The following is a 26834-nucleotide window of genomic DNA, read 5'->3' as shown; positions in this document are numbered from 1 at the left end:
CGTTTAACTAACTGAGCCATCTCAGTGCCCCTCGTTATTTTAGACTAGAGATGATATGGACCCAGGTGTTAGACTGGATATGGGATGGAATAAGACCTTGAAGTTGGGAGTGACTAAAAAAATCATGAAATTTGCCTTCACTTTGGCAGATACAGAAATTAGGCCATTGCAAAGAGTAGCCAAAATGAGTGCATAGCCTACTGCTTTTTTCTATACCAAATTGTAAGAAAATCTTTAAAATAACTGAGTTATAGCTATTGTGAAATGGAATACATTGTGAAATGATCAGTACTTGACGATGATCCTGATCTGTAAAATGGGCATAATACCTCTCTCATTGAGCTGTTGGAAAAATAAAGTATGGTCTGAGTAGCACATATAAGTAGATTGCTGGGCAACTGATGCTTGCTACTTTAATAGTTTTTACACTCACGTGTGTGTGTGTGTGTGTGTGTGTTCAATCCACAAAATGAAACCTTTCATTTCAGTTTCGTGAGTTTGTGACCTTGTTCAGTAACCGAAAGATTAGTGAAGCCACATCCTTGTCTCTTTTTTTTTTTTAAAGATAGATTTATTTATTTATTTATTTATTTATTTTATTTATTTATGAGAGAGAGAGAGCCCGACGCGGGACTCGATCCTGGGACTCGGACTCCAGGATCACACCCTGGGCCAAAGGCAGGGGCTAAACTGCTGAGCCACCCAGGGATCCCCCACATGCTTGTCTTTATCACACATAATGTCCACCTGATGCCTTTTTCTGGCAGTTGGTCCCTTAGGTGCTTTAAATCTAGTAGGAAATTTTTTTGTACTTGTTAGGTTAACAAAAATCAGTACAGTTGATAATGCACAATGCTGTGAGGATACAGGAAATACCACTTCATACACTGTATATATTAGTATGGCCCCTTTAGAGGACACTTTGAGATGCATTTTTAAAAATTAAATACACATAATCTTTGAATCAGAAGTTCCAATTTTAAGAGTTCTTCCTGGGATGCCTGGTGGTGCAGTTAGTTAAACATCTGACTCTTGGTTTTGGCTCAAGTCTCGATCTCAAGGTTGTGAGATAGAGCCCTGCCTCAGACTCCATACTCAGCGTGGAGTCTTCTTAGGGTTCTTTCTTCCTTGTGCACTCACATGCTTGGGCGCGCGGGCGCACTTGCACTCTCTCTCTCTCTCTCTCTCTCAATCTTTTTTTTTTTTTATGATAGTCACACAGAGAGAGAGAGAGAGGCAGAGACATAGGCAGAGGGAGAAGCAGGCTCCATGCACTGGGAGCCTGATGTGGGATTCGATCCCGGATCCCAATCAGTCAATTTTTTTTTTTTTAATTTTTATTTATTTATGATAGGCACACAGTGAGAGAGAGAGAGGCAGAGACATAGGCAGAGGGAGAAGCAGGCTCCGTGCAGGGAGCCCGATGTGGGATTCGATCCCGGATCTCCAGGATCGCGCCCTGGGCCAAAGGCAGGCGCCAAACCGCTGCGCCACCCAGGGATCCCACCAATCAGTCAATTTTTAAGAAGAAAGAAAAAGTTATTCCTATAGATCTATGCCTTCAGTAGTACAAAAAAGACAGATAATCAGTGCAGCTTTGTAACAGTAAAAGATTGGAAATAGTGTAAATGTCCATTAAACAAATTAGATAAGTAAATCATGATACGTCCAAAAAGTGAATACATTGGGATCCCTAGGTGGCTCAGCTGTTGAGCGTGTGCCTTCAGCCCAGGGTGTGATCCTGGGGTCCCGGGATCGAGTCCCTCATCGGGTTCCCTGCGTGGACCCTGCTTGTCTCTCTGCCTATGTCTCTGCCTCTCTTTCTCTGTGTCTTTCATGAATAAATAAATAGAAAATATTTTTTTTCAAAATATGAATACATGGGGCAGCCCCGGTGGCGCTGCCTGCAGCCTGGGGTGTGATCCTGGAGATCTGGGATCAAGTCCCACGTCCGGCTCCCTGCATGGAGCCTGCTTCTCCCTCTGCCTGTGTTTCTGCCTCTCTCTGTGTGTGTCTATGAATAAATAAATAAAATCTTTAAAAAAAATTTTTAAAAAAATGTGAATACATTATGTGTGAGAGGAGCAAGAGTGATGGATATATAGCTGTAGTTATTGATACTGACATGGCTCAGTCTCCATGATATAATGCTAAATAAAAAATACAACATGCAGAATAGCATGTATTGTATGCATAAAAGATCTGAAAAGATGTAAATAGGCTCCTCTTGTTTTGGGAAGGAGAGGTGTCAAGATGACAGGGTGAATTTCACTGTAAACCTTTCTGGTTTAATTGTTTAGTGTCCTGTAATTAATTAATTAATTAACTTTTTTTTTTTTTTTTTTTTTTTTACTTTAAAAACAGAAAGGGGATCCCTGGGTGGCTCAGTGGTTTAATGCCTACCTTCAGCCTAGGGCATGACCCTGGAGACCCGGGATCAAGTCCCACATTGGGCTCCCTGCATGGAGCCTGCTTCTTCCTCTGCCTATGTCTCTGCCTCTCTCTCTCTGTGTCTCTCATGAATAAATAAATAAAGTCTTAAAAAAAAAAAACCAGTAGGCATAAGGCTGAATATGATGCAGTTAGGGTTTGTATAGATACTTTCTGGTTAGGAATCAGGGATACCTTCTAGTTTTTCTGGGTGTCAGCCTGCATTTCTTGTGTATCCTATCCTTCTTTAGGTATTTGAGTACAGTATCCCAGACAAACAGTATACAGAGTGGAGCCGGACCATCCAGAAGCAGGGGTTTCATTACCTTTGGCTCCAAAGGGACACTCCCATCACACATATCAGTTTTCATCCCAAGAGACCAATGCACATCCTTCTCCATGATGCCTACATGTTCTGCATCATTGACAAGTCATTGGTAAGTTCCTCACTGCTACCACTTGTGCTGACACTGACTTTTCTGTACTTAGGAATTTTCAAGTTCTAAAACCAAGAGAAAGGAGAATCAGAATAAAATTTCCTGACCTATTCTTTGGAGAGAGGAACTTTTGTTTTGCAGATTTCCTCATTTTCACTCCCAGGCCCCATGAGGCTCCCAGGGTAGGGGCAGGCATTTGTGTACTGTTTTTTGCTGACTTAAGCATTCTCTGCTTTTCCTGTAAACATATAAACCTAAGTACGAAAGTGATTAGATGAGTATTCAGAAGGTAACTCTCATGGGGAAGACTGTTGATTTGGCTGAATTACTTCTATCTCTGCACCCTGGGGTGGCTAAATAACACAATTTTATTAAAGGAGACACAGGCTGAGGTTTTGACCACTTTTGCCCCTTGCCTGAAAATGCTGGAATAGTATCTATAAGCTTGAAGAATTGGTCATAATGTCTTGAAAAAAGTCCAGCCAGGAAAATTTCATTCTTCATGGCTGTGATTTTAGAGGGGTTGTGAACATTTTTTTCATTTCCAGATTCCAGCCTCTGCTAGCTGCTGTTTTGATTCACCCCAATTTACATGCCTTCTCTGGACCGCTACTTTGTTTCCTAGGAGCAGTAATAGCTGTGGCCTTGCCTATAATGTACCCTGGGCTTAGATTACAACCAACACACTGTATTTTGGTATATCTGTGCAGGTGGGGGTGGGAAGGAACTGAGAGGAAAGTAGCAGATGGCCTTAAAGGAGGTGTGCATGATGTGTCACTGCAACACATCTCCCAGACCCTCTGTCCTCTGGGCGTGGGAAACGAAGCTGGCTGACAAGTGCCTTCTGCAGAATGAGTGATACAGGAAGGGCCCCTCCCACTCACTTTCCTCATTGTAACTCAGCCCAGGCAGGTCCATATTTTTTGTCAAGCATGGGTGATAAGTCCATCAGTTCCTCATGCTGGGCAGAGCTATTTCCCAAGGAAGTCAGAGATGAAATATCACTTGTTTGGCCAGAGGCCATCTCTCAAAGTGTCAGTGACATCAGTGGGGGTGGTTTGTATTTCGGTTTTGGCCTGGGGAGAACTTTAATCACTTTGCCTGTCTGGTGATCTGGTTGGGAGAAGAGTCTAGAAAGCAGAGCCTGCGTGCGCTAAGCTTCTGCACGTGCCAATTTGTTCCATCTCACAAAGTGTTACAAGACTGGCCAGAAGCTCTGGCTGGTCCCTTTGGTCTTGCTGGACTAGAGAGTACCATGCTCTTTGCTTCATGCTCCCACCCTCTTGCAGTACAGCTGGAAATGTGACTACAGCTTTTCCTGAAGTAATGGGAGTCAAGGAGGTAGTAAATGTCTCATATGATGTTCAAGGGTAGTGTTTGCCTGAAAAATCACTATAGTCCTTTGTTCTGGAGAAGCCTAATAAAAATAATGATTTAAACAGTATGCCTTTGTCTTTTTAGCCTCTTCCAAATGACAAAACCTTATTCTACAATCCACTTCCTCCCACGAACGAATCAGATGTTATCAGGAGGCGTACCGCCCATGCCTTTAAAATTTCTAAGATATATAAGGTAAAACATCTTGCATTATATTCTAGATGGTTGGTTCCTTGTGATATTATCAAAATGTAATCTCCACAGTAGGCAGACAAGAGCACCTTTTATGTGCAGAGAGCCTGGTTTGTAAAGTCAAGTACCTTTCTGAGGATGTTTGTCCCTTATGTTTGCATTTCATTATTCACACCTCAACATATGAGAGGTATGCACATAATACTTAACCAGAATGAAATACATACCTAGTGAGAAATCATGGTGGCGCTCAGGTGGTGTCTTTGTGTTAAAGCTGGCTTTAAATGTGACTTCTAAATGGAGAATTTTCCACCAGATAAATTTCAACAAGTGGAAGTCATTGGATTTATTGTGACTTCCCATTCTGGGCTAAGCCTTTCCACTATATATGAAACAAATATTCATTAAGCTTATGATACTGTAGCTGTTTTGTGCCAATTTCGAAGTTCCGCACTCATGCTTCTCAGATTAGAGTTCCTTGGGTGTCCTGGAACATTTCCTCAGGGGTTTGCAAGAATATTTTTTAAAGAGGGACATCTGTAAATTATTTAAGTATGATTAGTTTCTTAATGCATTTGTGACTTGCTGTTTGCCAAGAATTCAGGCTCCAGAAGTTAACGTTGATCCCTAAGAAGTTAGAGAATAAATGTTCTGAATAGAAAAACATGAAAAATCTTGTTGAAATCTTTTATTTGTGAACTCAGAAGTTCCCAACCTTGAGGTGCCTGTCTGGTTCAGTCAGAAGAACATGCGACTCTTGATCTCAGGATCATGCCCCACATTGGGCACAGTGATTACTAAAAAAATAAACTTAAAATAAAAGGTTCCTAACCTTGGGGGACCTGGTTGGCTCAGTCAGTAGAGCATATATTACTATTGATTTCAAGGTTGTGAGTTTGAGCCCCACATTAGGTGTAGAGATTATTTTTAAAATTTTTTAGGTAGGCTCCATGCCCAGCATGAAGCACAACATGGAGACTGAACTCACAACCCTGAGATAAAAGAGTCAGACACTCAACTGACTCAGCCATCCAGTTGCCCTAAGATTAAGATTAAGATAGATAGATTAGATAGATTGATTGATTAGATAGATAAAATAGTTTTCAAAAAAAATTCCAACCTGATGAACCATTTTGAGTCCTAGGACAGGAAGGGTCCTCAGAAATTTTGATTCCTCCAGCCTTGAACTGTGCTGACTGTTTAGCTCTAGTTAGTCTGTTTAGGACTGGCCCTGGAGCCTAACTCCTGGTAGAGTCATTATCATCTCTCCACAGCCTTTGCTCTTCATGGATCTTTTGGATGAAAGAACCCTGGTAGCAGTAGAACGGCCCCTGGATGACATCATCGCTCAACTTCCACCACCCATCAAAAAGAAGAAATTTGGGACCTAAAATAGGGCACTGTCTGTGTCCTTCCTTGAACTGTCTACCCTGTTTGTTTTCACAAATCATGATAATAAAACAAAGTTATTCTTTAGGACGAGTCATTATGAATGTTTTCCAGAATAATGAACAGTAATTTCCCTTCATTGACTCCAGTGAATGGAAACTCCAAGATATTTGTAGTTGGGATAATGTTCTGAGCAGCTACACATTCATCCAACTTTTTCAGGGTCCTGCTCTTTAGACCACAATCTCAGGGAAAAAAAGATGGTACTTACCTTCTCTTCCCTAACACATGCCTGAGGCTTCAGAGGGCTGGTGACCTTCACTGTCTGCCAGCCTCCTGCCTGCAGCCAATGCAGAGGCTGGGGGGGATCTGCCCTACATTGCCCTAGAGGTCAGCGGAACTAGGCTTGTTTACTCAAGATAGCTTAACGACCAATAGTGGTAATCAGCCTGTGTTTCAGAGAAGAATTTTAACTGCAATGCTCCATCTCAAAAATTGATGCCTTTCGCCTCTGGCAGTCAGACTATTTATTTTATTTAAAGGGAAAAAAAATCCAGCTTTGAGTGATCAATCTCATTAATCACCTTTCACCTGATAAATAAATATAGTAACATATATAATATATATATTTAATATGTTATATATTACATTAATGTATAAATAGCATATACACATATATACGTGCCCATTTCAAAGATGAAAAAAACACTGGGCAGGGATTTTGTCAATAGTAGTAGATGCGACGCCTGGATGGCTCAGTAGTTTAGCCCCTGCCTTTGGCTCAAGGCATGATCCTGGAGTCCCAGGATCGAGTCCCACATTGGGCTCCCTGCATGGAGTCTGCTGCTCCCTCTGCCTGTGTGTCTCTGTTTCTCTCTGTCTCTCTCTCTCTCTCTGTGTCTCTCATGGATAAATAAAAAAAAAATTTTAAATAAAAAATAGGCAGCCCGGGTGGCTCAGCGGTTTAGTGCCACCTTCTGCCCAGGGCCTGATCCTGGAGACCCGGGATCGAGTCCCACGTTGGGTTCCCTGCATGGGCCTGCTTCTCCCTCTGCCTGTGTCTCTGCCTCTCTCTCTGTCTCTCTCATGAAAAAATAAATAAAATCTGGGATCCCTGGGTGGCTCAGCGGTTTAGTGCCTGCCTTTGGCCCAGGGTGTGATCCTGGGGTCCCAGGATTGAGTCCCACATCAGGCTCTGCATGGAGCCTGCTTCTCCCTCTGCCTGTATCTCTCTGTCTCTCATAAATAAATAAAATCTTTTTAAAAAATAATAATAAATTTAAAAAATATTTTAAAAAAATAAAAAATAGGAGTAGAGGTCAGAACCAGAAAGCCTACCATATACATTATTCCCATGGGTGTTATCAACTGACTAGTTTTAATGTAATCTTTTAAATTAGAAGATGAAGAACCTCTAGTGAACCTGAACCGAGCAGATCAATTTCTTTCCCATCTCAATGAATGTATTATGTTGCATGCTTGTGGAAACCCAGTATGTGTGGTTTTGTTTGTTTGGGGGATGAAGGGCCATGGTATAAGCAGAGAAGGATATGGGTTCTGGTGACATGAGTAAAATGCTAGCAAAAAAAATTTTTTTGCTAAGATGAACCCCATCCTCCAGTCTGGAAAGGGTAAATAAGTGAGAATTTAAAGTAGATACATGGGAAGAGAATTAACAGAGGTAATAGAGAAAGACCAAAACTATAACAGAAAGGACAGCCTGTTTCAGGTTTGCTAAGCAGGAACAGATAAAACAAGGTTTATAATGGATTCCGCTTCTCTCCTTTGCCTCTTTAGTTTCTTCTACAGTGATAGGAGTTATTTTTTAACAAGAGAAAATCACCTTTAATAGCATATATACAGGGAATCCACAGAGACATGGACAGTCCCATAATAGAAGTACTTTAAACCAATAACTGCAACTTTTTGGGCCCTCTGGTTTTTTTGTTTGTTTTTAAGATTTGATTCATTCATGAGAGACAAACAGAGGCAGAGACACAGGCAGAGGGAGAAGCAGGCTCCACACAGGGAGCCCGACGTGGGACTCGATCCCGGGGCCCCAGGATCACGCCCTGAGCCGAAGGCAGACGCTCAACCACTGAGCTACCCAGGTGTTCCATGGGCAAAATAATTTTCCTCTCTTCTTACTTGAATCAATTAGTGAGGCATATTCTCCCGGTCTACATTAGTCTGGACTATTACAACCTTACAGTGGACTATACGATCCTGCCCTTGCTAAGAAATGTTTTAGGTAATGTGGTTGAAACCAAAGTTCAGGTCACTGATCTTCATTGAATATGACCAGAGGGAGGCTAGGGTGTCTTAAATATTAACTCACTTGCTTTTTCACTGTCTGTAGAACTATAAATTCAGAATCTTTATTAACTGGAGTCTAGTTTTAAGACTTGATTTACTTAACCTTAAACATACTCTGAAACCTTGTGGATTACGGAGGGTATAATTCTGACAGAAAAGGCTCACAGGTCATGAGTGAAGAAGTAAGTTATCAAAGTAGAAAAGCATTCCTTTGCAACATTTCCAGCCAGTGATTTGGATTTCCATAAATGGTATGGGAAGTAAGATCTTTGGGCCTTGAAATTCTTCCTAAGTAGAAAGGAACTTTGAATACAAATGAAGCAGAAACTGATTGGGGCGAGTTAGAGAAATTGGGGGAAGGGAAGGCAAAACAGTATAAAATAAGAGAAACACTTCAGTGCATGTGTTCCAGGGTGATTGTACTTTCAGGGATCTGTGTAACTTAAAAGCAGTCTGTTTCTATTCTGGGCATTTTGCAGTCTCCATGGTTCCTACTTGGATTTTTTTTTTTATATTTTTTTTTATTTATTCATGAGACACACACAAAGCACAAAGGCAGGTTCCATGCAGGGAGCCCGACGTGGTACTCGATCCTGGGACTCCGGGATCAGGCCCTGGGCTGAAGGCGGCGCTAAACCGCTGAGCCACCCGGGCTGCCCTCCTACTCGGATTCTACAGAAAAATTTTGATCTGAGACTACCTAGGAAAGGGCTTTTTTGCTAACTTGACTCAAGTGCTTTAAAAATTCACTTTTCGGGGATCCCTGGGTGGCTCAGCGGTTTGGCGCCTGCCTTTGGCCAGGGCCTGATCCTGGAGTCCCAGGATCGAGTCCTGCGTCGGGCTCCCGGCATGGAGCCTGCTTCTCCCTCTGCTTGTGTCTCTGCCTCTCTCTCTCTGTCTATCATGAATAAATAAATAAAATCTTTAAAAAAAATTTCACTTTTCTCATATAATAGTTGATAATCTGATCTCTGAATGGATAATGTACTCTCTACCCTGGAGATTACAACAAATTAGAGAGAAACTAAAATCTTGGAATATTGGAAGCAAGAGACCTAACCTGGTGTTTGGGAGTTTTTTTTAAGTTTTTTTTTTTTTTTTTTTAATTTATTTGAGAGAACAAGAGAGCATGAGCACAAGCAATGGGGAGAGGGAGAAACAGACTCTCAACTGAGCAAGGAGTCTAAAGCGGGGCTTGATCCCAGGACCCTGAGATCGTGACCAAAAGCATCCACCAAAAGCACACACTTAACCAACTGAGCCACCTACGAGCCCACTTGGTGGGTTTTTAGGCTTTTTTTTTTTTAAGCATCAAAACTTTCTTCAAATGGAACATTATTTTGAACCATAATATATGATACAGGTAAAGGTGGAGCTGTTCCGACTGTTGTTAGGGTTGGAGTGGAGGAAACAGATTTATGAAAGAAACCGTGTGCTTCTGGCCTCATTTTATACTTGTGGAAATGGAGACCAAGAGGGGATGTTATTCTTCCTATGGTCACACAACAGGTCCTGAGAGGCCAAGGTGTCATTCTTTTTTTTTTTAAGATTTTATTTATTTACTTGTTTGTTTGTTTATTTATGAGAGACAGAGAGGCAGAGAGACACGCAGAGGGAGAAGCAGGCTCCATGCAGGGAGCCCAATGTGGGGCTCGATCCCGGGTCTCCAGGATCAGGCCCTGGGCCTAAGGCGGAGCTAAACCGTTGAGCCACCCGGGCCGCCCAAAGGTGGCATTCTTAGAGTTGTTTCCCTTAGTGTCTCTTGGTCATAGGGACCCAGTTGTAAATCTGACTAGCAGGCATGATACACCAAAGATTTTCCATCTCACAGGCTGCAGCAAAGGTGTTTAAGCATTTCTTGCTTTGGATGAACACTTGATTTAGCTATAATACTGCCTTCTTTGGACAGTCTTGTGTGTAAATCAGTGTTTTAATGAACAGTCTAGTACATCGTGGGGTAGCGCTCTAAGGGGAGTAGAGTTTGGGAAGTAGAACTCCTGATCTCATACAGTGTGCATTTTCTTTCACTTTTCACTTGCTTTTTGTGGAGTGGCTATATTTCTAACCACAGTGTTTGAAAGTACTCATTTCCTTATACTCTTGCCAGTGTAGTGATAGACATTAGTTGTAACCCATCTAATGGGTGAAAAATAATATCTCATTTTGCATTTGTCTGTTTACTAAAGATATTGTTCATTTTTTAATGTGTTTTGGTTGCTGAGCTAATTGTAAATTGAATATTCATAACCTCTTCCTTTTTCCCTAATGTGTTGTTTTCTTCTTTCACAGTCTAAGGTATTTTAAGATACAGATTAGCACTGTCCAATAAACTATCTGTGGTGGTGGAAGTGTTCTGTATCTGTGCTGTACAGTAAGATGGTTACTAGCCACATGTGGCTGTTGAACCTTAAAATATAGCTGGTGCAACAAAGGAAGCGGAATTTTAAATTGTATTTGATTTTAATTTAAATAGCTGCATGTGGCTAGTGACTTTCATATATGGATAACAAAGATATAGATAGTAAGGCTTAGCTTTGTGTCAGTCCTTTGTCTTCAGGAAGTTATAGGACTTAATACTCAACATGTATTTACTGTCTGCTAGATGCTGTGCGCCAACAACAGGTGAAAGATGATCTCCGCTCTCAAGAACCTCACAGCCTAGTTGGGGAAAAAAGTAAATCAATGATGCTGCATTAGAGATGAGCACAGACAAGGGGCATCTAACCAGCAGAGTTAGCAGTTGCAATTGGGTGGTGATGATCCAGGGGAAAAGGAGAAGAAGAGGCACCCCGAGATCATTCTCAGTACAAAGGCCGGAAGCATGGAGAGCATAGCCTGTCCCAGGGATTGCCGGGAGTTGCACTTGATTGAAACAGTGTATATTGGGAATGGAGGAAAATAAGGCCGAAATGGCAGGCAAAGACTACCTACCAAAGGACTAAGGGCATGCATGCATGTCTCATTTAGGAAAACTTGCCGCTGCAGAATGACAGCTGCCCTCACTTGTGGTAACTAAAAACCTGTGAGGTTCCCAGAAAAGGTAAGAGTAAAGCAGTTTCTACAGAGGAAAGCTAATCAGTTCGGAAAAGTGTGGAAAAGGGACCAACGAGTGGCTCAGTGGTTAAGCTATTGCCTTCGGCTCAAGGCGTGACCCTGGAGTCCCAGGATCAAGTCCTACATCAGACTCCTCAGGGAGCCTGCTTCTCCCTCTGCCTATGTCTCTGCCTCTCTCTGTGTGTCTCTCATGAATAAGTAAATAAAATCTTTAAAAAATAGTGTGGAAAAGATAAGTAAACTTGGGTAAGGAAACTTTAAGCCGACAGGTAGTGACAAATAAGACCAGGTAGGCATGGACCTTGAGGTCTGTGGTTAGGAATTTTCATTCATGAGGCACCTGGGTGGCTCAGTGGTTGAGTGTCCCCCCTCAGCTCAGGTTGTGATCCTGGGGCCCTGGGATAGAGTCCCGCATCAGGCTCTCTGGGGAGCCTGCTTCTCCCTCTGCCAATGTCTCTACCTCTCTCTCTCTCTGTGTGTCTCTCATGAATAAATAAGTCAAACCTTAAAAAAAAAAATTGTATTCATTGGAAAACAGTTATCTACTCAGATTGGAAGGAGCGATACAGTTAAAATGCCCACTGGTATGTGTAAGGGGCAGAGGAGACTAGCAGGGAGGCAAAACAACAACAAACAAGGCTGTTGTGTAGGTTTTTAATGTGGGGTCTATATGTGACCGTTAAGTTTGCCATAACAGTATCACAGTCCAGGGGGGCTTAAATAACGGTTATTTTCTCACAGTTCTGGAGGCTAGAAGTCTGACATCAAGGGACGGGGGCACCTGGGTGGCTCAGTGGTTGAGCATCTGCCTTCAGCTCAGGTCATGATCCCGGGGTCCTGGGATTGAGTCCTGTATCAGGCTTTCCACAGGGAGCTTGCTTCTTCTCCCTCTGCATGTCTCTGCCTCTCTTTTGTTTGTCTCTCATGAATAAATAAATAAAATATTTTTAAAAAGTTATTAAACACCAATGAAAAATAAAAAAATAAAAATAATTTCAAAAGTAAAAAAATTAAAAAAATAAAAAACTTATTAACAGCATTGGTTTCTTCTAAGGCCTCTCCTCTTGGCTTCTAGATAACCATCTTTTTCCGGTGTCTTCACTTGGACTTCCCTATGTGTGTGTATTTGTGTTTTATCATCCTCCTCTGATAAGGGCAAGTTATATTGGAATAGAGCCTACCCTAATGACCTCATTTTAACTTAATTACTTCTTTATCTTAATTTTTAAAAAGATTTTATTTATTTTAGAGTGTGCATGCACAAGGGAGCGGAAGGAAGAGCAGAGGGAGAGGGAGGAGGAAAGAATCTCAAGCAGATGCTGCACTGAGTCAGAACCCCATGTGGGGCTCGATCTCATAACCCTGAGATCATGACCTGAACCAAAACCAAGGGTCCAACGCTTAACCAACTGAGCCACCCAGGTGTCCCTTAATTACATCTATAAAGACTCTTCCACAGGTTGTTTAAGATTCAGTCTCTCCCTCTCCCTCTGAATACCCGCCCCCCATATACTCTCCCTCTAAAACAATCACAAAAAAAACCCTATCTCCAAATACACTCACATTCTGAGGCACTGTGGGTTAGATTTCAACCTATACGTTTTGAGGGGACACAATTCAGCCGTAAGAGTCCATGGAAGGGCTTTAGGGGCTTTGCGAGCCCCTAAACTGGAATACTGTACGTTGCCTAAGTGAGCATTCGTCTGAGACGTGTCCACAGCATGCAACCGATTCTCAGAGGGGTCTGTGATCCCTCCAATGGCCTATTGCATTAAGTGACTCAGGAGGGAGTTAAAGCTATGGGGAGAAGGCCTAAAAACACCACGTGCATCAATAAACATGGTTTGAGGGGCACCTGGGTGGTTGAGTCGGTTAAGCATCTGCCTTCGGCTCAGGTCATGATCCCAAGGTTCTGGGATCAAGCCCCACCTGGGGCTCCCTGCTCAGCAGGGAGTCTGTTTCTCCCTCTGCCACTCCCCCGCTTGTGTTTGCTCTTGCACTCTCTTGCTCTCTCTCTCTCTCTCTGTCAAATAAATAAACATGATTTGGGGTTCAATGGCCCATGAAAGAAGAGAGATGAAGCTAACTACGAGACTCCCAAGTCCTATGGTGAGGCACTGAAAATTCTGTTGGAACTGATAATGAGGGAAAGAGGATTTTTATTTGGGGACCTTATCTGAATTTCATAGCAAATTGTGTGATTTCCATGACTGTCAATAAAAAACACTGGTGATTTTCCATAACTAAGTGGATTCAGTGAAACTAACCTTCTGCTTAGTATGTCCTTGCTAATATTTTCCTAAAAAGAAAGTCACAGAGCTACAAAACTGTCGCCAGCTGCTTCTCATTAAGAATGTGGTTAGCAGATGTGGGTTTTCATAGTCGTAACGCATGAGATAGTTAATCCATTTTTGTGGGTTTCAAATAAATAGTGATTTATCTTGGCGGGATGAATTTTAAAATGTGCTTGCATCAGCTAAAGGATGTATTCACCTTTCCCTCTTGGACTTCATGTTTGCGCTGGAAAGAAAAATACGGTTTAGGATATTTCTCCTGGAAGGCAAAGGAGTACTGCCCTTTGAAAGGGACAATTGATCTCACTGTCTTCTATCTGGGGAAGAGTCATGCATGGATAAATATTCAAAGTTGGATGTCGGATTGGTTATCTTACAAGCTTCACTCTTCCTTTGGTCTCTTTAGTGGTAATTGAGCAGCTCTCATTTTTTGTTCCTCTGGCATCAGGCCGCCTTTGTGGTGGTGACCTTCAGGCTTGCTAAGGGCTGCAATTTTGCCCGGGGCCCTCCTTCCTTATGAAATTACACAACACTCAAACCTTGGAACGAACCCCAGATCCACTAATTCTTTCCTTTGATGGACTCTTGGCAATATGTACTCCCTTTCAGCCAAAACGTAGCTTTATACAAGATCTGTTCGTCACCGAAATTAATTTGGCCATTTGCCTTTTAAGCCTGGAACGGAGCAGTATTAATGAGAGACTCATTCCTAGATAAAGCATAGACTCTAAGCTTGAGAATCTGTACCAAAGGTTTTTCTGTTGCTGCTGCTGAAGGTCAACACGTAATAATAACGGCAGCAGGTACTTGTAATGGAACTCTTTCAGGGTGGCAGGTACAGTGTTGCTGAACATTGCACATATGGCATCCTGGTCAGTACTCACAACCACCCTTAGAGGTAGATCTGAATTTTTCTGAATAAGACATTGAGGCCCCGACCTCAGCCCCTCGCCCATTGTCATACAGTATATAGTAAGTAACCAGACTACAATTCAAATCCTGTGCTCTTAATTACCAGGCTATATTATACATCTACTATGAGGGAGAAGGGGGGAAAGTGACCATTGGGTTTTGAGAGAACATAGAATCAGAGCCTAAGTCATCAAATTGTAGGAAACTATGGAACTGAGAGAGCTAATCCAACCCCCTAATTTTAAAGGAGTAAAAAAATTGGAAAAAAAAAAAAAAAAAAGAAAAAAAAAATTGGGACACCAAGGTGGCTCAATTGGTTGGTTGTCCCAACTCTTGGTTTCTGCTCAGGTCATGATCTCATGGTGCTGAGATCAATTCCTCCACCAAGGATCTGAGCTCAGCCAGGAGTCTGCTCTAGAATCTCTGTCTCTCCCTCTCACCCACATTTGCAGACTCTCTCTCCCTCAAATGAATAAATCAATCTTTAAAAAAAAAATAAATACATCTTTAAAAAAAATAAAAAATAAAAAATAAATAAAATAAAAAATAAAGTAGCCGTGATCCCTTCCCTGTTCTGAGAAACAATAAGAAAATAGCTTGAGGGATCCCTGGGTGGCGCAGCGGTTTGGCGCCTGCCTTTGGCCCAGGGCGCGATCCTGGAGACCCCGGATCGAATCCCACGTCGGGCTCCCGGTGCATGGAGCCTGCTTCTCCCTCTGCCTGTGTCTCTGCCTCTCTCTCTCTCTCTCTCTCTCTCTCTCTCTGACTATCATAAATAAATAAAAAATTTTTAAAAAAAAAGGCAATCAGAGAGATAATCCTTTAAAAAAAAAAAAGAAAATAGCTTGAGCAGAGAATACATACTGAAAGGTGAGAGGAATGAAAGGTTATTAGGAATTATCTCAGCCATTTTCTTTTTTGGAGGTAGATAAAATAACATGCCTGTTTAGAGAATTATCTAGGCTAGTCTCTCTGTCCCTAAGAAACCATGGTAACAGATGTGTACGCTTTTTATTTCAGATTTCATTATCCACAGTACATAGATTTCCACTGACTACTTGAGATTTCCTAGATGGTAATTTTCACTCTGCAAGGAACCAGTAACCTTCAGAGGGATTATGTGAAATGACTACAGCACAGGAGGCACTGAATTTCAATTAATCACATGTTTAATGAGTTCCTTCTCAGCAAGGCAATATTTTTGGAATAGTGGGGATTGAAAAGGAGTCAATGGGTGGTCCTTGCCCTCCTGTATTTTATAACCTACTTAGGCAAAACAGGCAGGCAAAGAATAAAGTTGTTCAAAGGAAAAATCCCAGCATATTGGGTAGACAGGGAAACCGAGGATGAGATCTTGCCATGTGGGAAAGTAGTTGAGAGGAGCAGGAGGTGTTTGGATGGCCTCATCGGGGAACACCAACTAGAGGAACATGGTTAATCTGAACACAGTGATGGGAGAGGACATTGAAAATTAAATTCTGATGGAGGACCAAAACAGCTCAATAAATTGGGAATTTTTCAGGGATATATTTTAAAATAATTTTTTAAGTAAAAACTCCCAAGTAACCCAAATAGCAATCTCCATTACCTTCTCTCCTCCTAGAATTAAATATTTTATCACATAACTTACTATCTTATTTTTTTTTAAACTTACTATCTTATATAAGTGCCCCTACTATTTAGTTGGAAGATCTATGACTTCCTCCAACTCTGTTGACCAAAAGGTCTTGATACTTTTGGGAAGAATTTCCAGCACTTCCCTTTTGCTAACAAAGGTGTTGTCGAGTGCCCAACCTCTGGATGATCGTGGACGTAAAAGTGTTCAAAATAATGCTTATACTCCAAGGAATCAGCTGCCAAGTATTCTTTAATAAGCAGAAATTTCACATACCTCAGGCCTCTGGGGGCTCACGGCTCAGCTGGAGCAAAGCCAGAAATGTCTGTGACTGCAAATGCACTTGGGCACATTGGGACCTGCTGGAACAGGGAACTGGCCCCATTGCAATTGATTTAGGAGAGGATAGGAGGGTTGAGCTTCTGCTGACATTTGCAGCTTGGAAAATCCTGCTCCACTAATTGCAAAGAAGATTCTGCTGTAATGATTTTTTTGGTAAGAACTTTTCTCATTTTCAATTGTTTCTTCATTTGGGCTCTGGGTACTTTCCAGTCTCCATTTTTATTGTTTTAACTCCTAGTATAGGAGGCTCTTTGAATGTTCCTGCCCACACATGAATGTGCATTCACAGAGAAGTGCATGGACATGGCTCACAAGCTTCAACATGTACTTCATGAGCAAGCAGGTATACAGACCCTTTTATGGGAACTGGTGCACATTCCCTCTGCTTGCAGCCCCGCTCCCCACAAGTGAAAACATGGGGATTTCACTCTTACTGCCAAAGGAAAATTAGATGGCATGTTTTTTTTTTTTTTTAAGGTTTTATTTATTCATGAGAGATAGAGAGGCAGAGAGAGAGAGATAGGCCGAGAGAGAAGCAGGCTCCCTGAGGGGAGCCTAATGTGGGACTCGATCCCAGGATTCTGGGATCATGACCCGAGCCAAAGGCAGATGCTCAACCACTGAGCCACCCAGGCACCCCGGATCCTCATTTTTGAGGTCTGGAGTGTATAGTAAAGCCCTAGACCAGGAGGCTGGAAGACCTGAGTTTTTTTCCTTCCTCATTGTGGACTTTAGGATAGACTCTTTGGTAGTCTGGGCCTCAGTTTCCTCAGCTCTCCCAGCCCATGAAGCTGGAAGTGGGTGGATTGCAACACTCATGCCTTTGGATAGAAGCCACCACAGGTTCTGTGGTGTGCATATGATTTCTGGGGATACCCCTCAGCATTTGCCCCAACAGCAGGCCATGACCTCCAGGATGAGAAAGATCTACAAATCCAAGTCCAGGGATCCCTGGGTGGCGCAGCGGTTTGGCGCCTGCCTTTGGCCCAGGGCGCGATCCTGGAGACCCGGGATCGAATCCCACGTCAGGCTCCCAGTGCATGGAGCCTGCTCCTCCCTCTGCCTGTGTCTCTGCCTCTCTCTCTCTCTCTCTGTGACTATCATAAAAAAAAAAAAATCAAATCCAAGTCCAAACTCTTCCATATTTGATTATATGAGGGTTTTCACACTCCTTTCCACCTCCACAGACCCTGTGCTCTGCTCACATTGAATTCTTGCATCCTCCTAGGTAACCATCGTTCTGTAAATATCTTTGAGGCCTCCCTATTGTGGCTGCAGGGCTGAAGAAGAAATGGTCCCCTCTCTCACTCCCGGGAAGTAAACAGGTGATTACAAAGCAGAGTAACAAATGCTGTATTCATGTCTCTGGACCTTTGCTTATGCAATTCTCTCTGCTCCACCTACTCAGCTTCCAGTGTCACCTCTGTGAAGCTGACCCCAGGCCCAACCAGATGTTTCTTTTACTGGCTCTCAGGGTGTTTTCTACATGTCACTTAACCACATCGTATCACCCGGGGTTGGTTGGTTCTCCTTTCTCCTCCCCCACTAGACCGCCAGCTCTTAACTGTGGTATGTTTTATGCAGCTCATCTCCAGACATCAAAAGGAGCTCGGGGCTGAGCGCTCAGTAAATACATCATGAACCAACCGAGGCAAGAGTAAACGTGCAACCAAGTCTTGCAGGCTTGCAAAGTGCTCTTTTTTTTTTTTCCTCTTTTTAAAAATTTTATGTATTTACTCCTAAGACACAGAGAGAGACAAACACACAGGCCGAGGGAGAAGCAGGCTCCCCGCGGGGAACCCGAAGCGAGACCCGATTCCAGGACCAGGTATGAGGACAGATGGAGAGATGCTCAACCAGTGAGCCGCCCGGGCGGCCCAGCAAAGCGCTTCTGAAGCTGATTCTACTCTCCCTGTGGCGGCTGCTCCCGTGAGCTGCGCGGCTGAGGTCAGGCAGGGCTTTCGGGGGTGGCCTCCGGAGGCGAACGCGGGGAGAAGAGCGGCCGGAGCCCCGCGCGTCGGTCCAGCGAGCTTCAGGCACCGCGTCAGCGCCCGAGTCCGCCTCCCGGAAGCCGCCCCGCCCGCCGGCCCCGCCCGCCGGCCCCGCCCCGCCCGCCGGCCCCGCCCCGGCCGGTGGGCGTGGCGCCTCATGAATAATGAAACGCCGCGGGGGGAGCGGCCGGCCCCGCCCCCTCGGGCGGGAAGGGGGAAGCGCCGAGGCTGCCCGACTGGAATGAGGGTATCTGCGGCGGCCGCGGCGGCGGGAGCGGGGCCGGCCATGGCGGTGTGGACGCGGGCCACCAAAGCGGGGCTGGTGGAGCTGCTCCTGCGGGAGCGCTGGGTCCGGGTGGTGGCCGAGCTCAGCGGGGAGAGCCTCAGCCTCACGGGCGACGCTGCGGCGGCCGAGCCCGAGGCGGCCCTGGGGCCGGCGGCGGCCGCCTTCAACGGCCTCCCGAACGGCGGCGGCGCCGGCGACTCGCTGCCCGGGAGCCCCAGCCGCGGCCTGGGGCCCCCGAGCCCGCCCGCGCCTCCGCGGGGCCCGGCGGGCGAGGCGGGCGCGTCGCCGCCCGTGCGCCGGGTGCGGGTAGTGAAGCAGGAGGCGGGCGGCCTGGGCATCAGCATCAAGGGCGGCCGCGAGAACCGGATGCCGATCCTCATCTCCAAGATCTTCCCGGGGCTGGCGGCCGACCAGAGCCGGGCGCTGCGGCTGGGCGACGCCATCCTGTCGGTGAACGGCACCGACCTGCGCCAGGCCACCCACGACCAGGCCGTGCAGGCGCTGAAGCGCGCGGGCAAGGAGGTGCTGCTGGAGGGTGAGCGGGGCCGGCGGGCGGCGCGGGGCGGGCGGCGGGCGGCGCGGGGCGGGGCGGGGCGGGCGGCGCGCACTCGGTCCCTGCCCTCCGGCCCCTTCGCGGGGAGCCCGTTCCCTCCCCCTCCGCGTCCTCCGCTTCCCCGCGCCGTTCCCCGGCTCCCCCCGGACCCCGCTTCCTGGGGCTTTGCGTGTGGAAAAGCTGATGCTCCTTGCAAGGAAAAGTTGGCTTGCAGTCCCCAGGCGGGACTCGGTTGAGATTTAGTACAAAGCCCCGGCGCTTGAAGCCCCGCCTCTGCAGGATAAGCTGACACTAAGGACCGGAGGGGGCCCGGAGGGGGCTCGGAGGGGGCTCGCCGGGGCCGCGGAGGGCTCCGTGTGCCTCCCGAGAGGTGCCGGGGTGGCGCCTTCTGCTCACAGCTGGCTCTCCCCCGCGACGGGGTCTGTTTAAAAAAAAAAAACAAAAAAAAAACAACCCACCCCCACCGACGCCAGGGGTGAGCTTGGGCAAATCAAACTGCTGGTTAATTTATAGGGATTTAACCCATCATTGGCCCCGCTCGACAGTAACCAAAAGAGATCATAGCACTTGGTCGAAGCAGAGAGCTGAAACAGCAAGTTTCGGTGGCTAATGAGCCTTGTTTAACAGTCGAGGCTCACGTGTTTGAACATTTACTGCCAGCGAGAGTTTTTGCCCCTTTTGCAAGAGACTAGTGCCAGCTTCCTACCCTCCAGAGACTTGCTGCTGCAAGGCTTTAAATGAAGCCTGAAATGGTACATCTCAAGATATGTTTGAACAGCCACTATTATTTTTTACTTTAAGTACGTACGTGATCCGTAACCTGGATCTGTTGTGATGAATTTATGGAAGGCAAGAGTAAATCTCATTTCCGTGAAAGTGCTCGCGCTTGTTGGAGGTGACCGAGTGTTTTAAGTGTGATCGGAAAAGCCAGTTGCTTACTTCAGAGATTTGTGAGCAGTTGCCTTTCTCTCACTGGTGATTCAGTCATTCGAGGAGCAGGCATTTATTACTGGATGTATAGAAGAGGATGTAAAGCATAATGGTTCTCTTTTTGGTCCCTAGTTGGGGACGTGATGGAAAAATGCAAAACGACTTTAAGTTAAGTGATTATGTAATGCAAACTATATATAAATGCCAAGGGAATGCAAAGTTAGGAAGTAGTGGCAATCGGGATTAGTCAGGGAGGCCTTTTTCAAGGAGCTGAATCCTGAGCCAGGTCTCTAAGGAAGTAATGGACATAGACAGAGATGAGTCAGGAGGGTATTCCTGGCAGAGGAAGAGCAGAAGGGAATGGGTGGGGAAGAAGGGTAGGCAGAGACCAGTCATGAAACTGAGAGGTCAGAAGTCCAGCTTGGCAGAGTGATTTTTCACTTTTTTTCCAAATCGGGTTGTAAATATTTGGAAAAATGTTAGTTTGTTTGCATGTGCTCTGAGTGTGAAATTCCAGTGTCCCATCTCTATGATAATCCTATTTATAAGTCTTATTTATATCTCATGGGTGGGGCCAGACACTGCTCCGAAATTAGTGTTAATAAATGGAGCAAAATTATAGACTGTGGCATAGGCAGTGAGTATATAAAAAAAATTGTAACCAGGGACACCTGGGTGGCTCAGCTGTTGAGTGTCTGCCTTTGGCTCAGGGCATGATCCTGGGGTCCTGGGATCGAGTCCCACATCGGGCTCCTTGCCTGGAGCCTGCTTCTCCCTCTGTCAGTGTCTCTGCCTCTCTCTCCGTGTCTCTCATAAATAAGTAAATAAATCTTAAAAAAAAAATTGTAACCTTAAATGTGCACCTTGAAGTTGGTCTAGCTAAGCATTTGGTTATAAATTCTTAGAACCAGAATATTGAAGTAGTACTATTTATGTAGTACTAGGCGGTAATGGGCAGACATTTCAGCTCTTTGCATGCTATATTTTTTAACAACCCAGTTTCTTGTTTAGCTATATTTTGAACCTGGTATTCATACCAATTAAATGAAGATCATCTGGTAAATGTTTCCCAGTATTCATTAGTCTAAAATAGGCCACTTGGGCTTTTAGGAGGAGGCTTTGCAAATAGCAGCATAATAACATATTTATTGAGTGCCTTTTTACCTAACACACAGGTTCTATTTTATTTTCCTATTTTTGTAAATGACAAGCAGTTTTTGTCCTTAAATGTGTGGGGAAATATGAAATTACACTTTTTAAAAAAATATATTTTATTTATTTATTCATGGGAGAGAGGGAGAGAGGCAGGCAGATACACAGGCAGAGGAAGAAGCAGGCTCCATGCAGGGGGCCCGACATGGGACTCGATTCCGGGTCTCCAGGATCAGGTCCTGGGCTAAAGGTGGCGCTAAACTGCTGAGCCACCTGGGCTGCCCGAAATGACACTTTCAAGCCAAAGAGATAAAAATAAAATAAAATAACTTAGAATATGTGATAACAGTGACTTAGTTGAACTAGTCAAACGTTATTTTAAAATCAAGAGCTGGTGTTCCATCCAGGTAGACCACTGCTAAAAGATAGATTTTATGCTTAGCCCTTAAAGTTTTGGAACCTCCATTAGATGTCTCAGAACTTGAAAAGCTGCCCTAGTAGCACAGTGATGCTCTTTTGTGATGTGGGCAGGGAATTTCAGGCATGCCCTGGCCACCCCCAAGCAAAAGAAAGCAGTAGTCTCTGGTTGCTTGTGGTTAGGGAACTGAGCTAAAGGGTTTCTTTTTATCTCATGAATTTGTTGGGATTATTCGTTCATACAGCAAATGTTTACTCAACTCTACCATGTGCTAGAGGCACTTGAAGATACCTGGTTCCTGCCTTCAGGAAGTTTGGAGTTGAGATAAGAGAGAGATGAGAAATAACTATAACAAAGGGCTAAAAGTGATTTTATAATAGAACTCTGGAGAGGACACGGCACAAAGGAAGGAGAGATCTATAGAGATCTTGGTTCCCTGCCCCGCGTTGGTGGGGTCAGAGGTTGAGGATGCCTGGGAAAAGGTTGAAGGAGAAGTTGAAGCTTCCCCTAAGACACAGCTGCCACCAGTAAATACACACAAATGAGAGACAGTAGGAAGTTATTTTGCCCAGTGAGGGTAAGTACAAATGAGGACTTTGTGGTCAGACAGACGTGGGTCTGTTTCTGGCTAGTGGTTTGTAACCCCTAGGCAAGTTACTCAACCTGGCTAAGCTTTAGTTTCCTCATCTGAAAAACCAGGATGGTAATGATATCTCCCTCAAAGGTTGTTACTCATTTGACGGTTTGTGACCTGGGTGCTATCTTAGGGACTGGGAATACTACAGTAAAGGACAGTAACAAAAACCAAGGTCTGAATGAGGAAGGTTAGACAGGGTGGGTCATGAAGGTTATGCTGCGAGATTACACAAGCACTCAGAATAGGATAACAAGTTGTTAAAAGCCAAGATGCATTTTGCTTGAAAAGAAATATGTGATAAGAATGAGGATTGCTTTAGGTGAACAGATTAAAAATGAATTTGCATTTCCTGGTTGCAAACACCTTTTTCTAATCCCGTTCTCATGTTTTTCTGTAATCTCCTGTATAGGCCAACTTTTATATTGTTAAATTTGCGTTTAGTTTCCCATCCCTCTCATTTTTCCTCTTCACATTTACCACTCAAAACCTTACCCTTGATTTTAGTCAGAAGGCTGAGAAGTGGTTTTACCACTCAGACCTTAAAACTTGGTATTCACTATGTGCTTATAGTTTGGGCTAGTGACTGTTGTTAGCATTGATATTAAGATATGCTATGTAGAGATACTCAGATTGTAAGCATAAAGGGATGATTACTCACCTATCAAGTATTGTGTATTAAATTTACTGAATCATGAGTGCTAAAAATAGTCTAATTAGAAACCTTCTAGAATTTATATTTTTAGGGCTGTGAAATTAACTAAATGAACACAAATTAGGCTGTACATCAAAAAATGTTCCAGAAGAGATTAGGGAAAACAGTATTAAGTATCCAGCTTAAGGTTTGATATTTGAGAAAAGATTTTTTAAAGCAGTTCTTATTGGAATATTATATGAAAATTGTATTTTATTGCCTAAATATAGTTCCAGAAGTTTTGTTATCAAATCTCCTGAAAAGAAGATGGTTAAGTGTATAGAGAAGTGGATTGGCATGAAATTTTAACTTGAAAATGGAAAATGATTTTTGTATCCAGAATGGCTTGAGATTTTGAGTGTTATATATAATATGGTTCTTTTGTGCATGTTAGGGGACATGTAACATATTTTTGACATTATTAGGCTGCTAATTTAAAGAAGCTAGTCTGAATTCCTACATTGCCACTTTCTTCCTTGTTTGTTGGGCAAGGAAAACATTTTACATTTTCTTTGAGACTTTGCATGTATATTCATTAATTTATCTTTTGAAGAACATCTAAATTATCAGGAAGTTTGTGTTTCTCTGTTCCTTTCTTTTTGTTTAACTAGCCTCGTCATGTTTCACTTGAATGATAAGATGTGTTTATATGATAAGCTAATTTTGTCTTTGTAACCAGATTATTTCTCATAGAGTCTCCTCATGCTAAAATATGTTCTCCAAATTATTATCAAAATATGAGAAGCTTATTGATTCTAATATAGAGTGGTTATGAAAATTCTAAGAACATTTTTAAAAACCAATACCAGGGATCCCTGGGTGGCGCAGCATTTTAGCGCCTGCCTTTGGCCCAGGGCGTGATCCTCGAGACCCCGGATCAAATCCCACGTCGGGCTCCCGGTGCATGGAGCCTGCTTCTCCCTCTGCCTATGTCTCTGCCTCTCTCTCGCTCTCTCTGTGTGACTATCATAAATAAATAAAAATTAAAAAAAAAACAATACCAGGTTTTACTTTGGATCTTAACTGATAACTCAGTAACTTCAATATCTTACCTGCTGTGTAATTCTTCCGGGATAAAGGTAACTTTATTTGGTGATCAAATGTGTGTCTTTTGTACATAAGGAATGAAGTGCATCCTGTGGCTGTGGAAGTGTTCCGCCGTTGTTCCTGGCTAGATTTACATTCTATCCTAACTAACTGACAGCGTATAATGCCGCTTACTTGCATTTTCCACTAAATAGCATTACTTTTTTTTCAGCATTTTAAAATTATCTCTGCATTTTTATCTGTATATTCTTGTTTGACCTTTCCACAGTCCTTGGAGATGATGGGCTGTTTATCTTTGTTTTACAACGATTACACTATAGCTCATTAAAGTTAGGTGAGTTACTAAAGGTCTCAGAATTTCTCTTGATTTTTAGAGGAAAATGTTAATGTTCTTTGGGCATAAGGAAAAGCCTTACCTGGAATTTTTAAAGTTGTAAAGTCTTATCTTCCAAATGAGGAATTAATGACCAGAGAGGGTTAAGTGGCATGTTTGAGGTCAACTAGCTAATTAGTGGTGGAATTTGGACTAAAACCCAGATCATTGCTTTCTCTCTTATACTATGCTACCTACAATCAGTTACTCAGGTCTCAGCCTCTCCTGTGTATCATCATGTTGCATTGAGTTGTGAAAGATCAGCGTGCAAGATAAGTTGAAGTTGAGTCTTTGGCCTCAAAGAACTTAAACTAAAATTGGGGAGAGAAAACTACCACATGGAGAGTAAGTGATCAAATGTGTAGTACTCTCTTCAAGAGTTCTGTGAAGGGAATGATCAGTTGTGGCGGGAAAGGGTAGAGTGTGACATCATGGGAAAAGGATTATTAGATCTGAGGCTTGAGAGACAGGTTGCTTCTCAGTAGATGGAAGACCTTCCAAGTTGAGGGGGTAACCTGTACTAAGGCCAAAATGAGCATGACATATGATAGGAAGTGAGGAGAATAGGAATGGACTTGGAAGAAAATAAGGTTGGGTAGATAAATTAGAGCCAGATTATGCAAGGCCTTGAAAGCCAGCCAGAGGAATTTGGACCTTTTTCATTCTGTCAGTCAACATTTATTAAGTACCTATTGCAAACAAGGTGTTGTAGTAGATGCCGGGAATTAAAAATTGGGAGTAATCCTTGCCCTTTAGGCTAGTAAGGAAACAGTTATAATAGGTTGTGATAAATGCTTTAAAAGAGGTGAGAACATGGTGCACTTGAAACAGTGATAGAAGTGCAAAGGAGATAGTACATCAAGGTAAGAAAGTGACAAGTAGTTGGTGTGTTGAGAGAAGTTAATCATGGTAAGTTATAGGAAATGTGTACCCAAAAGTATGCTGGGAAGGTGGGCAGAGGCCAGAGATCATCAAGGGCCTTGTAGGCAGTGCAAGCAGTCATCTTTAAGTGGGGTCTATTTTTACTTTTCAACCTGAAAAAAGAACTTGAGCTTTATTAATAGTTAATATATGGGTGACACTGGTTCTTTCAGTCTTACTGCTATTATCATATTGTGACTTACTGTAGTTTACTTGAGCCTGGTTGAGTGGATATACATTATATTGTGTGATTTTAACTAAATTAGTCTTCACAAAATAAACAAGTTGGCTTAAAGATTTGCACAAAGAAACCATGAATTGAAGGTAATTATTACAAACAATAACAAAAAGGTAAAGCTGACATTTCTTCTAGTAGGAGCAGTTTGTCACATTTTAAGGTAATCTTCTCTGTCAAAAAGTCAGCCTAAAAAGTGAAATTACCAAGAACACTATTTGAAATGTGGATTAGCACATTATTATTATTAATGAATTTGGCCCTAAGAGTATATTGTAGTTTGAGCCATATAGTAGGTAAGGATAGTATGATTTCATGAGGAATATGTTATTGTGTTAATTTAATCTTTATGCCATTCTCTTGATCCCTATATTTTTTTGATATTTAATAATATATATGCATTAATGAATATTCACAGATTGAGACTGTAGGATTCACATTTTGCCTGATGGGTGTGTGCTGTCAAAAGTTTTAGTCATGGGAGCCACCCAGGCTAATTTAAGTGCTTTAAATGAGTGTTTTAAAAGAGGGAGTGATGTCTTAGGAAGTTCAGAAGGGCAGATGGATTGTAGGAGTTCAAGACATGACGTAAGGGCAAGCAGGACACTGTTGCAACACCATAAAGATAGTGAGACTGGATGGGACAATGTGAAGCTAAGAAATATTAAGAAGATAGAAACATCAGGTATAAATGATCAGTTTGGGGGTTGAGGGAAAGAGAAAAGTAGAGGATAACTTTTAGATTTCTGGCCTGGGAAACCAGATAACTATGAAGCCAAGAGTAACAGGGGAAGTACTGTGTTTTGGGTGAGGATAAGAAGTTTGGTTTGGGGCATGTTGAATAAGAATTACCTGTGTGACATCCTGGTGCAAAGGTCCAATAGCTGGTCTGAAGTGTGGTCCATAATCAAGAGAAATGTGAGAACAAAGATTTATGAGCTATCAGGGTAGAGGTGGTCATTGATGCCACGAGTGTAGATGTAATCATCAAGGGAGAGTGCAAATTAAAAAGAGAAGTAGAACCAGGATGGAATCCTGCAGAACCCATATATTTTTTTTTTTAAAGATTTTATTTATTCATGAGAGACACAGAGAGAGAAGCAGAGACACAGGCAGGAGAGAGAAGCAGGATCCATACAGGAAGTCCGATGCGGGACTCGATCCCAGGACTCAGGGATCACACCCTGAGCCAAAGGCGGACACTCAACCGCTGAGCCACCCAGGTGTCCTGAGCCCATACAT

General features: G+C 43.4%; 2 protein-coding genes across 3 annotated transcripts in view; both read left to right on the top strand.

Moving 5' to 3' along the window:
• Positions 1–5912, top strand: part of UTP4 (UTP4 small subunit processome component) — a 35985-nt gene extending 30073 nt beyond the window's left edge. The window contains exons 15-17 of the mRNA XM_038538494.1: positions 2682–2867; positions 4329–4439; positions 5711–5912. Coding sequence (XP_038394422.1) covers positions 2682–2867; positions 4329–4439; positions 5711–5827 — 414 coding nt within the window. The 3' untranslated portion in view covers positions 5828–5912. The remainder of the gene's footprint in view (positions 1–2681; positions 2868–4328; positions 4440–5710) is intronic.
• A 12663-nt stretch (positions 5913–18575) lies between these two features.
• The window catches only part of SNTB2 (syntrophin beta 2), a 115868-nt gene continuing 107609 nt past the window's right edge, over positions 18576–26834 (top strand). For both annotated transcript variants that reach the window (XM_038538488.1, XM_038538489.1), the window contains exon 1: positions 18576–19170. In XM_038538488.1, coding sequence (XP_038394416.1) covers positions 18591–19170 — 580 coding nt within the window. In that variant the 5' untranslated portion in view covers positions 18576–18590. The remainder of the gene's footprint in view (positions 19171–26834) is intronic.

This window comes from Canis lupus, chromosome 5 (assembly GCF_011100685.1).
Source record: "Canis lupus familiaris isolate Mischka breed German Shepherd chromosome 5, alternate assembly UU_Cfam_GSD_1.0, whole genome shotgun sequence".
NCBI lineage: Eukaryota > Metazoa > Chordata > Mammalia > Carnivora > Canidae > Canis > Canis lupus.
The sequence above is the reverse complement of the archived record's forward strand: the minus strand, read 5'-3'. Positions and strand labels throughout refer to the sequence as shown.